The 17,304-nt window shown below is 38.9% G+C and overlaps 1 protein-coding gene across 7 annotated transcripts in view; it reads left to right on the top strand.

Annotated features, from left to right (window-relative positions):
- DLG2 (discs large MAGUK scaffold protein 2) overlaps positions 1–17,304 on the top strand; it is a 1,019,609-nt gene that overhangs the window by 621,162 nt on the left and 381,143 nt on the right. For all 7 annotated transcript variants that reach the window (XM_061990809.1, XM_061990848.1, XM_061990864.1 and 4 more), the window contains one exon: positions 9,066–9,116. In XM_061990809.1, the coding sequence (XP_061846793.1) occupies positions 9,066–9,116 (51 nt within the window). The remainder of the gene's footprint in view (positions 1–9,065; positions 9,117–17,304) is intronic.

The raw sequence follows: 17,304 nt of genomic DNA on the forward strand, positions 1-17,304 counted from the left end.
ACATCTGTAAAGCAATTCATGTGTAAAAAGCTTTTCCTCTGGAATACATGAGTTTTTGTTTATAAGTGTGTATATATTTTATTTATGTGAATAGTCCTTATTACAGATTTTTGTTATTTCTGCAAGTATTTTATATGCCTTTTCAGGTTTGCTCACTCCTGCAGGTATAAGTACATCTATCTACAGATAAATAAACGTAGTATCAGTTACACTAGTACAAGCTTAGTTACACCAATGGGATTGCACCAGTGTTATTGAGAGTGTAGTTTAGCCTTCAGTACTTGTGTTGAACACAAGAAAAGAACCCAGAAGAGTTCATTGACTTTGGTTTATTCATAGGCAACAGGGTGAGAGAGCAGAGAAGGGTGCCTTAACTCTCAAAGGTAAATAAAGGTACTTGGAGACAACTCTAGGCACACAAATTTGAGCCAGCGTACATTGTCATTTAACAAATTGCAAAATGTTACATTATGTTGTTTGTTTATTTATTAAGGAAATTGGGCATGCCTATTGTCTATATTAGATATATTTACATGTGTGATTGTTACATAAACATGTCATAGATATCAAAGAATGCAGTAAAATATAGTTGTTTCCTTGCATAAAACGTTGCCAGTTAGTATGCTATTGATTTCTCCCCAAAACTGAGACAAAATTTTATCTTATGTTTAAAGGAATCAAATTTAACCCAGAGTTTATGTATTCATTTCTGCTCTTTAAACACTGTTACCAGACTTTCATATTAAATTATGCAAATTAAAGTATTAAACGTTATTAAAATAACCTTGTAAGTCCAAACTTACATGTCCCTCATGATCTCTGTTAATGAAATAAGACCAATCAAGTGATAGCAAGTTTCTTTTATATGTATCATGTACATAGCATGAAATATTGCACAGGAAAATAATTTCTAAAAATGTATGAGCTCTGCAGACTCTCAGTTGAAAAGTTTGGTAGATTTTCTTCTAAAACTAAAATGGACCAGAGATACAGGAACCTGACAAGCTTCGAATACATGATAACTCATTTTTTATGCAGACACACAGAAAAAGGTGAAAGGCAGAGTGACTGCAAACTTCTGAAGCCCTATAGCAATTGGCCTGAGTAACATAAGAATGTAAACTTGTAGAGAGAAGTGACCATATCCAGTTCTCTAGAATGCACTGTTTCAAATCCCAGGCTGAAGTCTGTTGTAATTTTAAGATACAGAAATATAAGGAATTTCATAAAGTTATTTTTTTAGGATGCAAATGCTAAAAGTCTGAAGTGTCTCGATATAGTTAGTGGGCAGACAGAGGTTTCCATCCAAAGACTAAAGCTCATGTCATAAATCACCCTCTCTTGATTTCTCTGTCCAGTGGCTGTAAAGAAAAAGGCCTAGATGACTGCTTAACTTGGATTTCTACCTCTTAGATAGATATTATAATAGCATATGAGTTTCTCTTAGTGTCAGAGAGAAGGTTGTAAGTACAAAAGCTGAAATTTGCATTCTTATTCTTTTGATGATACTAATTTTGTCCAACTTGGAAGTGCTAGCCTAAAGAGAATTCACACACGGATCATTTAATTTCCATTTACTGAAACCCCTGTTTGAAATCATGATCTCTGCTCTGATCTGCTCCATGGGTTATGCTTTTGAAGCTAGGAGTTTTGTGATGGATCTGCATTAGATATATTGAATGTTTATGCAAATATATTAAGTTTCTATAAATACATTAACAATAAAAGAAAGACCAGGGAGAGCCTCCATCCCCTATTGGAAGGAAATTTGGTAAGAAAACACAAGGATAAGGCTGAGGTGCTTAATGCCTTCTTTGCCTTAGTCTTTAGTAATAGGAGCATTTCCACTGGGGAAAGTCAGCTCCCCCAAGCCAAGAGATAGGAGTGAAGAGCAAAATGGTCCCTCTACAATTCAGGAGGAGCTGGTCAGTGACCTGCTGCTCCACACTGACGTGCACAAATCTATGGGGCCAGATGAGGTGCATCCTAGAGTGCTGAGGGAACTGGCAGAGGTGTTCACCAATCCACTGTACATCATTTATCAGCAGTCCTGGCTGACTGGAGAGGTCTCATTTGATTGGATATTGGCCAATATAACACCCAAGGGACAGAAGGATGATCTGGGAAATTACAGACCTGTCAGTTTGATTTCAGTGCCTGGGAAGCTGATGGAGCAGATCATCGTAAACTCTGTTATGCAGCACATGCAGGACAACCAGGTGATCAGACCCACTAGCATGGGTTTATGAAGGGCAAGTCCTGTTTAACAAACCTCATCTCCTTCTATGACAGGATGACCTGCTTGTTGGATGAAGGAAAGGCTGTGGATGTTGTCTACCTTGACTTCAGTAAGACATTTGACACTATTTCCCACAGCATTCTCTTAGAGAAATTGACTGTATGCCTAGATGGGCATACAGTTTCCTGGGTGAAAAACTGGTTACATGGTCAGGTCCAAAGAGTTGTTTTCAATGAAGTTAAACCTTGTTGGTGGCCAGTCACGAGTGGTGCCCCTGGGGCTCAGTACTGGGGCCACTCCTGTTTAACATTTTTATTAATGATCTGGATGAGGGGACAGAATGCACTCTTAGTAAGTTTGCAGATGACACCAAGCTGGGTGGAAGTGTTGATCTGCTTGAGGGTAGGGAAGCTTTACAGAGAGGGATTCTGCAGAGAAGACTAATGCTAGAGGCGATGTAGCCCCACTGTTGAGTGAGGCAAGTGCCCTGGTGACAGAAGATACAGAGAAGGCAGAGTTACTGAATGCCTTCTTTGTCTCTGTCTATGCTGCTGGAGACTGTCCTCAGGAGCCCCAAACTCCAGAGGAAGTCAAGTTAAAGGAGGAGTTACGTTGGGTTGATGAGGACTGGGTTAAGGATCAGTTGAGCAATCTGGATGTACATAAATCCATGGGCCCTGATGGGATACACCCAAGGGTGTTGAGGGAGCTGGCAGAAGTAACTGTTAAACCACTCTCCATCATCTTCAGTAAGTCATGGAGAACAGGAGAGGTGCCTGAGGACTGGAGGAGAGCAAATGTTACTGTGATCTACTCTGGGTGGTCCTGCTCTGGCAGAAGGTTGGAGATCCCTTCCAACCCTGGAGATGCTGTGATTTTGTGATTCTGTGGTGTCATCAGATCTTCTTTGATAATTAATGAAGAAATAAATTAAATCTAGAGACAGCAAATGGATAAGTAAGGAACAGTCTGTGGTGTTGCTGATAAAACAAGTCATGAAGGGCTATTTAACTCTTATGTTTGTTAAATTACCCAAATGGCTTTGATGTTTCTGAAATGTAAAATGGACTATTTTAATTAAGCATCAAATTGGAAATTTTTAAAGGATAGATAAATCCTATGGTTACTTGTACAACAAGAATTTGGAAGTTTTGTATCCTGGTAAGGACTGGGTTGTTAGGCAACTGGTGAAACCATGCAGCCAAAACAATAAAATTAGCATGTTGGCTGAAAAGCAGTGTCAGAGTAGTTATCTTCCTCTGCACATAATAATAAAAGTAGAGCAAGCATTCTTCTTTCTTGAAGACAGCTGAAAAACAATATCCAATTAAATATAATTAAAATGGGGTTTGTTTGTAATAAAATTCTACAGATGTTGTAATTTTTAGGCAAAACAATCTCTTCTTGAAAATAAGACTGAGCATAACAAACAGCTCTAATGACATAAATTTTATTGGAAACAATAGATGCAGAGGTTCTCAGATATTGCAGCTGTATAAATTGTAAGTGTTTTGATGCTGTTGTTGCCACTATTATATTACAGTTCTTATCATAAAGATTCCCGTGATGACATATTTATCTTATTGAGTGGGTGGATGCAGTTGTAGATATGTAGAAAGATAGCAAGAAGGAATTAGTCAGTGCTTACTTGTTTGAGTGTAAACAGGTTTATCAAATGAAATAATCACAGAATTATAAAAATAGCATCAAATTGTTATTATGGAAAAAAAACCCCATATATGTAAAAGTCTTAAGAAAGTGACATAGTATGTGAAAATGAAAAAAACAACAGAATGTTTTTGTCATGGATTTTGTGGATCTATTTTAATCTGTAAAACTGAGGAGCTGGCTGATGTTTTTGATCTAATTGCTGGTGAGATGCCTGAGGGAAAGCCAATGTCACTCCAATTTTCAAAAAGGGCAAGAAGGACAACCCAGGAAACTACAAGTTGGTCAGCCTCACCTCCATCCCTGGAAAGATGATAGAACTCATCCTGGATACCATCTCAAAACATATGAAAGAAAAGATGGTTATTAGGGGGAGTCAACATGGGGGAGTTCACCAAGGGGAAATCCTGTTTAACCAACCTGAAAGCCTTCTATGAGTGCATAACCAGCTGGCTAGATGAGGGGAGAGCAGCAGGTGTCATCTACCTTGACTTCAGCAAGGCTTTTGACACTGTCTCCTACAATACCCTCATCAGAAAGCCCAAGCAGTGTGGCTTGGATGAGTGGACAGTGAGGTGGACCAAGAGCTGGCTGAATGACAGAGCCCAGAGGGTGGTGATCAATGGCACACAATCGAGTTGGAGGCCTGTGGCCAGTGGAGTTCCACAGGGATGGGTTCTGGGGCCAGTCTTGTTCAACATCTTCATCAACGACCTGGATGAGGGGACAGAGTGTACCCTCAGCAAGTTGGCTGATGACACCAAACTGGGAGGACTGGCTCATTCCCCAGAGGCTGTGCTGCCATTCAGCGGGATCTCGACCGGCTTGAGAGTTGGGCAGAGAGGAACCTCATGAGGTTCAACAAGGACAAGTGCAGAGTCCTGCACCTTGGGAGGAACAATCCCACACACAAGTATTTGCTTTGAACACCAGGACTTATTTGAATTATGGTAACTTATTCTACAGAGGTTTTAAGTTCATCATACTGTAGATTGTGAGTACATGTAAGGTCAGCAGACTGAGAAACTTTCTTGCATCAAAATTGTATGTTGTTGATATTGTTCTTGAACAACAGGGCAACAAAGGCTTTCAAAGTTACCTGAAGCTTTCATGCAGACCTGTTAATGTAGCTCTTACGTACTTTGGCCTAGTCAACAGGATCTTTTTTTTCTGATGGAAATAAAACATGTTGATTCCAGACTGTGCCTTAAAGAAGGGATGTGCTTGATTGTGTCCTTCCGTGGACCTCCTCACGTGCATTTCTTACCCACTTCTGCCAGAGTTCTCTGGGCCTGTTACTGTCACAGACGTTGTTGAGCACTTTTTCTCCAAAGAGTGGACATGAGTGTCCCAAATCAGAGAGGGAATCCAGCAGCAATCTGTCTTGGCTTTGAGCTTTTGGAGATGAGGGGAGACTGAGTTGTTCCATGTGGGCATTCTAACCAGCTGGGCTTGTGGGAGCAGGTGCTGGATATCATGCTGTGCATGTGCTGGCAGTTACAGGTGCAGACAAGCCTGAAAACAATCAGTAAGAGTTGCTAAACCAGAGATCTGGCCTTTCACTGGTTATAATTCTGAAAGATATACAGCTTCTCTTAAGCAGAGATTTGTTACCAGTCTACAAATAGGAGTAATGCAGAGAAAAAGGATTTAAGACGAATGCTCACCAAACTTTACATACCATAGAATGGTAGGGGTTGGAACTCTGTATTTGGTGAAGGAAAACCTCAGGGGTACAATTTGTCTAACCAATCTGAGATTGCTAGTGTAGAATTAAATTAATTAAGACCTGGAAGTGTCTGTTTCTTCTCTCTGAGTACAAAGATAACTAGATGACTACATAACATTTCAGCATTATAGATACCAAATTATAAATACCAAAGTTGTGATTAAGTATATCTGTTGTCGGCTTTGTGCTTCTGAAAGATGGGTAAGTATGTTTCCAAACTGACTTGGAAATGCTGATGATTTCTCTGACTGTGGAGGAGAAGAGGAAATCATATGAAAATGTTTGGAATTTTTCATAGTTATCTAAAATTATACAATTTTGCTGATTGCTCTTGCTTCAATCTGATATAAAAACATGTAGAGAGACATAGGGACACTAATTGTAAGATGTATTGAGTCTAACTGAGATGGAGTTAGTTTCCCTCATAGTATCCCTCATAGTGCTGTGGATTGGTAGCTAGAAAGGTATCGATAACGTATCAGTGTTTTGGCTACTGCTGAGCAGGGCTCTCACAGCATCAAGGCTGTCTCTCCAACATTCCACCTTAACAGTAGGCTGAGGGGGTGGGTAAAATGTTAGGCAGAGACCAGGACACCTGACTTAAACCCACCAAAAGGATATTGCATAACCTGTCATGTCTGCTCAGCAATAAATCTAAGAGACAGAAGGAAGGAGGGTATTCACTATTACAACTTTTGTCTGCTGGAGCAACCTTATTGCTTCCCAGGAAGTGGTTGAACACTGCCTGCAGATGGGAAGGAGACAATAACATCTTCTGGCTTCCCTTTGCTTTTGCACATGACCTTTGCTTTTCCTTAATTAAGTTGCCTTTACCTTGACTCACAGAGTTTTTTTCTATCTTATTTTCTCTCCTTCCTGTCCTGCTGAGGAGGACAGGGATAGAGTGTCTTGGTGGGAACCTGACTTCCAGTCAAAGTCAACCCACCATACAAGAAATGGAAATTACAGGTTCAGAGGACTAACAAGCCAGTTCCAGCACTGGAGCCATTATTCTCCTTCTGCTTAACTGTTGGCTCACTCCTTGGCTTTTTGTTTCCAGCATGCTCCAGACAAAAACAGCCTTAAGCATTGAGACTTGGCTGAAAATGGACTCTAATTTAGTAGTGTAGGTGCAGCCAGAGAGTCTAAATATGAAATAAAATGATGCTAGCAATGAATGGTACTGCATACATCTGCATTCCACCTGCCTCACGTAGGTGCAATATTTTATTAGATCCTTTACGTAATAACTGCATTGGTCTTCTGAGAAATCAGTAACAAAAACAGGGCAGTAAACTGCACATGTAGATATATATACTTAAAAAAAAAAGGGAGTTGGATCAAGATCAGCTTTTAATTCATGTCATCTCTGGTGCCATGGAACCTTATAATAGATCTCTGCTGGGATTAATGACGATTTGAACTGAAGACCTTTTTGGAATCATGACTGTGGATGATAAAAGAAATCCCTCAGATGATCATAATCAAAATACTGTTTGTGTGCAAATTCAAATTGAGTATTCAGCTTATGTTTTCTCCTTTCATCTTTATACAGAGGTTACCCACTTCTCATGTCCCTCTTTTTCCCATTTTGCTGCACTAACGAGTTTTTAATGCAAAGAAAAAGTGATTATAAGCAGTGAAGCAAAGACAGCTTTATAGAGCAAGACTGAGGAACTGAAGACATAGATCAGAGCTATCCACCAACATAAGATGAAAGAGAAGTTAATGAAAACAGAGACATATAAATAGCTTTGATTTCATTATCATTAGACAAGAAAAGACAAAAAATGGAGTAACTATAAAGATGTTCATATCTCATAAGTTACCTGTATTAATAAAAGAGCCCATGAGAAAGAATTAAAGTGATAACACAGAACAGGAAAATACCCTATAGTAAAATTTTTGTTCATATTTGTTTTTATTGTGATTACCACATTATAATAATGTAAAAATTACAAATATTTTGTATGTATTCAATATTTCATTCATTGAGGCTGTGTTTTCATTTAATTTTTAATCATGGGTTTTTTGTTTGGACTTTTCTTTCTCTCCCTCTTTGCTTTTGAACACAAATTCTAGGGATTGTATTTCTATTACTGATTTCATGGTTGATCAGATCTTGAATTGCAGACAAATTAAATAGTTGATGGCTTTTATAGGAAGCTTTTGTTTGGTAGATACATATACCTAGTTATAGTATTTGCAAGGGAAATAATAGTTACATTTGAAAGGTGTTGGACTAGATAAAGAATGCTTTGTGTACAGTGTTTTTTGTGATAGCAGTTAGAAAGCTAATATGGAAAATCAGCAGCTGGGAGTGAGGAGGAGTAATAAATGTTCTTGTTCTCAGAGATAACAAATTTGTTAATTTGAGATTAGGTCAATCCTAATGCTTCACTTCACTTTTACAACTTGTTTTTTTTTTAAGTGAAACTTAACAAAAGCAAAACTATTTTCAGAGACATCCTATCATGACAAAAAATGAAATGGCATGAATCATGGGCAATGTCTATTATTTCTGGTTCATTAATACTTTGGGGCCAAATAAAACTCCTGTCTAGCTGTAGTTAAGTGATCTTTTAGATTCTTCTGAGATTTTCATTAAAAAGTGTTTTCATTACTCTATAGTTTACTTAAAATAGTCAGCTTTTGCAACTTTTTCAGATGTAGTACTCTACCCACTTAAAAAATGAGGAAACTTAGAAAGTGATGTTAAGTGAGTTGCCTAGAGGGACAGAAAAAATCCATGTCAGACTGGAACAAGGCTTCAGAATACTGCTTAAATCAGTGTCATGTCTTCAGCTGATTTTTTTGTCCAGTGCAATCCATTTTGGTGCTCTGCATTTTGTAGCTTAATTTATTTTGACACTGAAACTCAGCACCAGAATCTCATTAACATTCTGTGCCTTTTTGCCATTTATCTGTCTATTGCAAAGGTCCTCTGTCATGTTCTTGCCCTAGGTTAATATAGTAAACAAGATGTATTTCAGTATCTGTATCAGTGAGTGATTTTTATATAAGTACTATTAATTTCCTGGTTTTGTATTGCAAGGTAACTTGAAGCTTGTAAGGCAATGAATAATTAATCTTTCTTCAGGATCATTTTGTATTTTTGACATTAAACTATTACCTTGGAACATTTACACGAAGTTCACGTTGTATCAATTATCAGTCATATTATGTGACTTAGTTATCCAGTATTTAACTATTTTACACACTGAACTTTTAGTGTCTCTTAGTTTATAAGCTTGATTACGTGCCATTCAAGACAAATGCAAGCTAAATAGGCTATAATTTAGAAAACCTTGTCTATATGTTGAAGCATGTTCTTCAGTAAACCAATCATACTGGAATATCTGTACAATATCCCTACCAAAGTACCTTCCATGTGCATTTAAAGAATTTTCTGATTTTTATTTTCTTTAGGTCAATGGAACAGAAATTGAATATGAATTTGAGGAAATTACTTTGGAGAGGGTAAGTATAACATTCTTCTCTCACAGGAAAATATATAATCTGTAATAAAAATAATGCAATACTGTATGCAATTAAAAGTGGTTGAGAATACAAATGTTTCTCTTTTGAATAAATAATAAAAGTGTGAGTGATACAATAGGATAAGCCTTTCATGGTTTAGTTTCAAGTGTAGCTACTTGCAGACTAGTATCCAGAATTTCTTCCCCATAACTTTGGCAGTGTTTAAATAGGCATTTGGTTAAGAAGGGCATGTGTGACTTGGTAACTCCCTTGTAGCTTGCAAACTGGAGATGAGGCATCTTTTCTCTTTCAAACTCCTTGATTTCTTTGCATGTGGGCATCATAATAGAATTCATGTAGTCTTATGCTGTAAAACAAAAATTGCAGAAGTGTTTTAAACATTCAAGTGACTGTATAAATGCTGTAGACCATGTGTAAGGGATATGTTTATATGGGTCTGAATTATGTGAGATATAATCAGGCCCAGCAATGAAGGGCTTGTTGGTGGTGTGGTTTTAAAGTAGTACACACACACAAAAGATCTAAAATTTGTACTGCATCATATCTACCTGGATTGAATGTTTTTTCCTTGCCTTTTGGTTACATAACTGGCTTTTTTTTTTTTACACTGTGGGCTTTCTTTGCCACAAGATCAAGCCCAGATGGAACACACATTGTGTGAGAAAGAAAGTTTAAGATTCGTCATATATCATAGTACTTACAAAGATTTCTAATGGATGCAAGATTGTCATTACTGAATTCCTTCAATATTCTACCAAGATCCTGTAAATGAAGCTTTGTCATCTTAAGACAAACACAGTTAGGCTTCTTTCTACTTCTAATGTTTGAATGGAAGACTGAATTTACCAAGATGTGACTGATGCCATATGAACAAATGCCTGTAAGGTAGAAAACTACTATTAAATTAGATACTTAGATGATACAATTATTTGCACTTTTCTGCATGTTATTTTAATTGTCCAGGATAATGAATTTCATGACCATTCAACTTAGAGGCACAAGTTTATATTCTCATTGGTGTGCTCTCTCAGGCAAATTATGAAAGAGCAATACATCTTTTTACCATAGCCATCCTCATAACAGTTAACATCTAAGGTTATAGGCAGTTTTTATCTACTGCCTCTCAACTTATTTGCACATCACTAGTTATTCATTGGACTAGAGTTTCCAAAGGTCACTGAACAGAACACATGCCTCCTGGGTGACATTTTGAAAACCACTTTATTTTTAATAGATGTGTAAATTATAAGTGTACAAGCTGCAGAACGAATGTGATTTGCATCTCTTGTACCTGCCTGATGTAGGTAACTAGTTATTCATAACACAATACCACATAATATCAGTTAAAGATTAATCAAGAGCATAAAAAAAAGCTACAGATTTTGATGGGGTTTATTTCAGTTTTCTGCATTATGCTGGATCTGAGGCTTCTGATTATTACTGCTTGAAATGTTCTGTCACATGTATCAGTGTTTTGTCTCAAAGGCAGGCTACTGTGTCTGCTGGTTTTTGTGTGAGATCTAAAACACAAATTATTGCCTTTAAATAGCTGTCATTTATGTCACACTAAAAGCATTTTCAGAAGAAAGACATTGTCCATGTTGATTAGCCATTTTCTCTCACAAAACTGCTTTTAGAAATTAGATGCAAAATCATCTCTCTGTGTTTAATGGCAAAACTGCAAAATGTATTAAGGTTGCTGCTGTTGAGAGATAAAAATGTAGTTTGCCCACATCAAACAGTTAGTAATAAACTTTCCAATTTACTCCAGTCGTCTGAGTTACAGAATTCTGCCTCCCCAAAAAAATCAGATATTTTTTCCATGAAACTTATCCACAATTTTAACTAGTCAATATATTTGAAAGGATTTTACAACATCAAAGCTAAATTGTTTGAAGGAGTATTAAGGCTTTTGCTCTCTTTCCTGTTTTTTTTTCTTTTTTTTTAATAGCAGAATGAAAGGGAAGGTAGTAATGGAATGGATACTTCAGGGCATCTCCCAGTCTCTATAAATTGTTAATTTAATTGTAGGAGGTCACCTTCATGCACAGGTGACATGAATTTGTGGGATGTATTCCTGAAGAGAGTTACTGGCTTAGGTATGATCCTATGAGCCTTAGGATGAAGAGATGACACAATCCCCTGGAGTAACCAGGGTCATTGTGCACATGTTGGCAGAGTGCATCTCATGGGGAGCAGATCAGCAGGGTCTCAAAAATGTCAAAAGGAAGCCCTGCTAAAGGACTCGGGGAGAGACAGGGCAGAGCTTGCTGAGCATCACACAGCCACCTGAGACTCAGACGGAATGCCAAAAAATGACTGCAAGGATACAGTGAGCTTGTGTATAAAGCTTTTGTATTTTTGCTCTTTAAAGTAATGTTGTTCAGATATTTCCATTTAAAATGCTGTCTCCTGGGTTACTGTTTAACAAGACTTACAGTCTGAAGCTTAAAAGGCTTGAGTGAGAGCTCCCAATACAATGAATTTGAAGTAGATTCACCTTAAAGCTGTGATCAGTGTTTTTCCAGGAATTAAGGAATTTGTAAGTAAGCTTCTTCCCTCCTCAGTGGCATACTCTTATCCTTTTACTCTTCTTTAGTTGTTCCAACCACTTATCAGGTACCACCACCAATCCCTGAGCCCAGGAGGATCACCATTCAGTAAGTGATCCTCATTTTAGAGCTCTCATAAGAGCCTAGTTAAGTAACACAATTACTTAGTTATGAGAAACCAAAAAAAATCCTCTTATCTTAAAAAAAAAAAAAAGACAATTTTAATTTCTCCAGCTGCCTCACAGAATGTGTGAGTTCCTCTGCTAACTTACAGGCAGAAAATGCACATCCAGGTATAGGCTAAGACTTGGTGATTTGCAGTAAGCTGCAGTGCCCAAATGCACACCTAGATAAAACTGCTTAAAATAAGCCATTACCTTGTTCTAGCTTGAATATTAAAGATACCACAAACAGGAAACTGTAACTCATACTAGTGCAGTGATATTAGTCCTCTATCACTGCAGGACCCAAAAAATATCCAATGCTACTAAGCAACAAACTTGAAGTTATAAAATAGTGGTCAATATAACAGGTAACTGAATAGACTTCTGTAGCAAAGCCTAGCCTAACTTCTGTAAGCATCAGGAAAGTTTTAATTCATTGATTCCTTGGTACAGTGCTGCACCTCGACACACATGCTGAAGAGAGAGTTTCAATAGCATTTTGATGATATATCAGCCAATATCAATAGCTATCTTGCAGAAGAATGAAGAAAGACAGTGGGTCGTTTAATGATTCATGTTGGATTCATGCCGAGTTCAATGCCTGAGTTCAGATCTCTGTACATTTAACTCATCTAAACTTGTCTATTCTTTAGATGTTAGAGAAAAAGGCGGCAATTATGATTACAAAAGCTGTTTTCACAGAATCTTTTGATGCTTTAGCACATATTTTCATTACACATCTGTATAAAAGTAAAATTATATTGCTTCTTGAGGAACAGACTGATTAGAAAAAATCAAATTCCATTAACATTAGAAAGAAAAACACCTAGTTCCCAGTGGGTTTGCATCATGAGATTAACTGACCTTGGTATCTGAACAGGTCGAGCTCTGACTGAGAATGTTCTCAAGGCTAGGACATGCATGAAGTGCCTCTATTTCTTTTTCTTTCATACTCCTGTGGATTCTCTGGCCTATGATAACAATTCAGGTTACACTGCAGAAGATCCTTGTTTTTAATGAACCACAGAGCTTTTAGGAATTTGCTGTTTTGTTTCCTCTTCACTTTTTCAGATTTGGTTGCAACTGGCTACTGGGCTTACTTCAGTTGAGAGAGGAGCATGGATCCTCAGATAGCATAATTAATTCTTTATAAAATCATGTTAAAGATATTCCAAGAAAGGAAATTCTCAACAGTGATTTGTCATCTGAGCATGTGTCGATATAACTGATAATTTTTATTCTGCATTCACCACATACTGTGTTCAGTGAAGAAATTAAGAATCTACTTTTTCTCTTCTCTCTTTTGACTTGATATTTCCGTGACATCAAGTGCCATGAGAAGATTTCCTATTTCTAGCTCAAGATTATTGCTTGTTAAAAGGTTGAATTTCCAGATTTCCACCAAATTCAAGGATCTATTCAAATCTCAACTACAAAGGCAAAAATTGTAATAATAATTACTTAAAGTGTAAAATTTAACAATCCTGAAAAAACAGTTCAAAAAGCAATCCTCATAGATTTTGATAGAGCCTAGGCTTTTATTTGCTTCAGTACCTTGTAGACCTTAAGCATAATTATGAATGTTTTATTTGTTATGTTGATTTCATCATTAATTTCCTTTGTGAAGCTGCAGAAGCTTGCAAAAATATAACTGAACACCACACTACACTGAACACTAGTGGAAATTGGATTTGGTGATACATTGGTTTTAATTTGACTGTCTTATTTTTATTTCTATCTCTTGTTTTCATAGAATCACAGAATCGTTACAGTTGGAAAAGACTTTTAAGATCATCATGTCCAACCACTCACCTCACACTGCCAAGCCTGTCACTAAACTCAACCATATCCCCCAGCACCTCATCTATTCATCTTTTGAATATCTCCAGGGATGGTGACTTCACCATGTCCCTGGGCAGCCTGTTCCAATGCTTAATAACCCTTTTAGTGAAAAAATTCTTCATAATGTCCAATCTAAACCTCCCCTTCAGGTAGTTGTAGAGAGTGATCATATCTCCTTTCAACCTCCTCTTCTCTAGGCTGAACACCCCCAGCTCCCTCAGCTACTCCTCATAAGACTTGTTCTCTAGACCCTTCACCAGCTTTGTTGCCCATTTCTTCAGCACCTCAAATCAGAGTCATCTGATTTGGCAGACATCACAAAGTCATGGAATCATAGAATGCTTTGGGGAGAAGAGAACTTTAAAAGTCATCTAGTCCAACCCCTCTCTACAATGAGCAGGGACAGATTCCACTAGATGGGGTTGCTCAGAGCCCTGTCAAGTCTATTCTTAAACAAAACACTTCCAGGAATTGGGGCATCGACCACCTCTCTGGGCAACCTATGGCAGTGCCTCACCACCCTCATAATAAAAAATATCTTCTTTATATCTAGTCTGAATCTCCCTTTTTCCAGTTTGAAGTCATAATCCCTTGTCCTGTCACTACATGCCCTCGTACATATCCCTCTCCAGATTTCTTGTAGGCTCCCTCTCTGTACTGGAAGGCTACTCTAAGGTCTTCTTGGAACTTTTTCTTCTCCAGCCTGAATAATCCCAACTCTCTCAGCCTGTCTTCACAGGAGAGGTGCTCCAGCCCTCTGATCATTTTTGTGTCCCTTCTCTGAACCCACTCCAAGAAGTCCATGTATTTCCTGTGCTGAGTACCTCAGAGCTGAATACAGCACTGCAGGTGGGGTCTCACAAGAGTGGAGTAGAGGGAGAGAATCACCTCCCTTGACCTGCTGGCCAAGGTCTTTTTGATGCAGCTCAGGACACAGTTGGATTTCTGCTGGCTCATGTGTAGTTTTTCATCCACCAAAATTCCTGTTTGCTTGTATGGCTGGGAAATAAGGTTTTCACTATTAGTAGTGTGTGTGCTTTCTGCCTATTTTTAAGGTGTTGGACACCAGTTGTTCATGCATCAATATGCTTTGACCTCTCAAGAGTGAGACTGTAGGGCATTTCTGTGCCAGGAAAGCCCTCCTTGATGTGGTTCAGAAATAACAGAGGGGATGGGAGTGGTCAAGAAATGGCCACCAAGAAAAGGCATTTTTTGAAATTTAAAAGCTTGTGTTTTAGACACGTGTCTTTTGGGAACCCAGAGTGTACAAATCAATATCTAAGCATCAGCAGCCGCAGTGGAATGGTCTAACATCTTCCCACAGGATAAAGTAAATCTTTTAAAGTGGGTGTCCCTCAGGTACCTTCTGAGCTACTCCAAGTTCAGTGTTGCTCTCTGTTTATTTCCATGGAACTGTAGATGTTTTCTTTACTGTTGAAAGCTTTCTGACTGGGTGCTCTTATTACATTTCTTCTTTGCTAGGTGTTGCCTGCTTCCTAAGTGAGAAAGTGCTAGTTATTCTTGCAGCCTCAGATTGAAGTAAATTATAATTCAAAGGCAGAATTCTTCTAATTGATTAGTTTATCTCAGGTTTATAGTAGAATAGTGACCCAGGGGTGTTTACTGCAATAAAGCTCACCCAGAGGAACTGTTTTCTGGAAGGGGCCAGCACAGTCTGCCTACAAGGAAAAGCAGAAATATCTTTGCATGGAGCCGAGTTGTCAGAAAACAGAAAATGTGAATCCCATCTTTTTAAGTGTTGTACAGACAATTTGAAAAACTCATCTCTTGGGTATCCACACAGAGTCTTGGCCATGTACTTGTCTGTGTGTGTTACACAAACTTCTGTACAAGGAAAAAATAAATTAAGATCCTTGAAAATACTGGTGTAGTGCACACAATTACATGCAGGAAAATCTTATCCTTTCTAGCTCCAATCATGTCTTAATTTAGAATTGACACTCGTTGGTGGTTGTGTCAGTGGCTGTTGTTTACCTTCACAGAGGTTTGTAAGCACTGGGAGTTGGAGGCCTATGGCCAGTGGAGATCCACAGGGATCACTTCTGGGGCCAGTCTTGTTCAACATTTTTATGAACAACCTGGATGAGGGGACAGAGAGTACCCTCAGCAAGTTGGCTGATGTCACCAAACTGGGAGGACTGGCTGATTCCCCAGAGGCTGTGCTGCCATTCAGAAGGATCTCCACTGGCTTAAGAGTTGGGCAGAGAGGAACCTCATGAGGTTCAACAAGGACAAGTGCAGAGTCCTGCATCTGGGAAGGAGCAACCCCATGCACCAGTACAGGCTGGAGGTCGAACTGCTGAAGAGCAGCTCTGCAGAGAGAGACCTGGGAGTCCTGATTGATAATAAGCTAAACATGAGCCAGCAATGTGCCCTCGTGGCCAAGAAGGCCAATGGCATCGTGGGATGCCTCAATAAGAGTGTGGCCAGCAGGTCAAGGGAGGTTCTTCTCCCTCTCTACTCTGCCACATCTGTTGAGGCCTCATCTGGAGTCCTGTGTCCAGTTCTGGGCTCCTGAGTTCAAGAGGGACAGGGAAGTGCTGGAGAGAGTCCAGCACAGGGCCACCAAGATGATCAGGGGAATGGAACATCTTTCGTATGAGGAAAGGCTGAGGGAACTGGGGCTGTTTAGTCTGGAGAAGAGGAGACTGAGGGGAGATCTCATTAACATTTACAAATATCTAAATGGTAGGTGTCAGGAGGTTGGGCCATCTGTTTTTTCTATAGTAGCTAGCAACAGGACAAGGGGTAATGGGATGAAGTTGGAACACAAAAAGTTCCACTTAAATATAAGAAAAAAACTATTTCACTGTTGAGGTGAGGGAGCCCTGGCACAGGCTGCCCAGAGGGGCTGTGGAGTCTCCTTCCTTGGAGGTCTTCAAGACCCACCTGCACATGTTTCTATGCAACCTGATCTAGGTGATGCTGCTTCTCCAGGGGGGCTGGACTAGATGATCTCTAAAGGCTCCTTCCAACCCCTACCATGCTATGATTCTATGAAGGGTGGACTCCGTATGCAATGGCTTAAGTGAGATCTGTGTTCTCCTTTCATCCCTTGTGCCTTACCAGATTTTGCTTTGACCTTAAGTTGTGCGGGAGTGAGCTGATGAAAGGAGCAAAGGAGCCTGGTGTGCAGTCCTGATAACGTGATGCTGAAATACCAGGTCAACATTTTCCAAAGCAACTGCAGAATTTGGTTCCTGTAGTTCAATGACCTAAATTAAGATTCCTTGGAACGGTCTGATTTTCTTGTAATGTTACTCACCCAAAGTATTTGACTTTCGGTCACCTCAGAGCAGCCCTAATTTGGCACCCAAAATATAACTAATCATTGGAAAACTTTGTTCTTTGTTCTTATTCTGTCAGAGACTCATTATGATAAAACTATTACTGATTGTAGAGCTGTGCATGTCTTGTGGGGGCCTGTTCCACCTGTGCTTCATAGATGTACAAAATGTGCCAGTATGGATTGTGCATAGAAAGGCAAAAACAGCATGAGAGGGAGGTCTGTGCCTTCTGAGGAACAGAAGCTCCTAACCATTGTTGTGAGCTGCCATTCTCCACATTCAGTGTCTGGCACTGGAAACT

This window comes from Colius striatus, chromosome 1 (assembly GCF_028858725.1).
Source record: "Colius striatus isolate bColStr4 chromosome 1, bColStr4.1.hap1, whole genome shotgun sequence".
In the NCBI taxonomy this organism is placed as follows: Eukaryota; Metazoa; Chordata; class Aves; order Coliiformes; family Coliidae; genus Colius; species Colius striatus.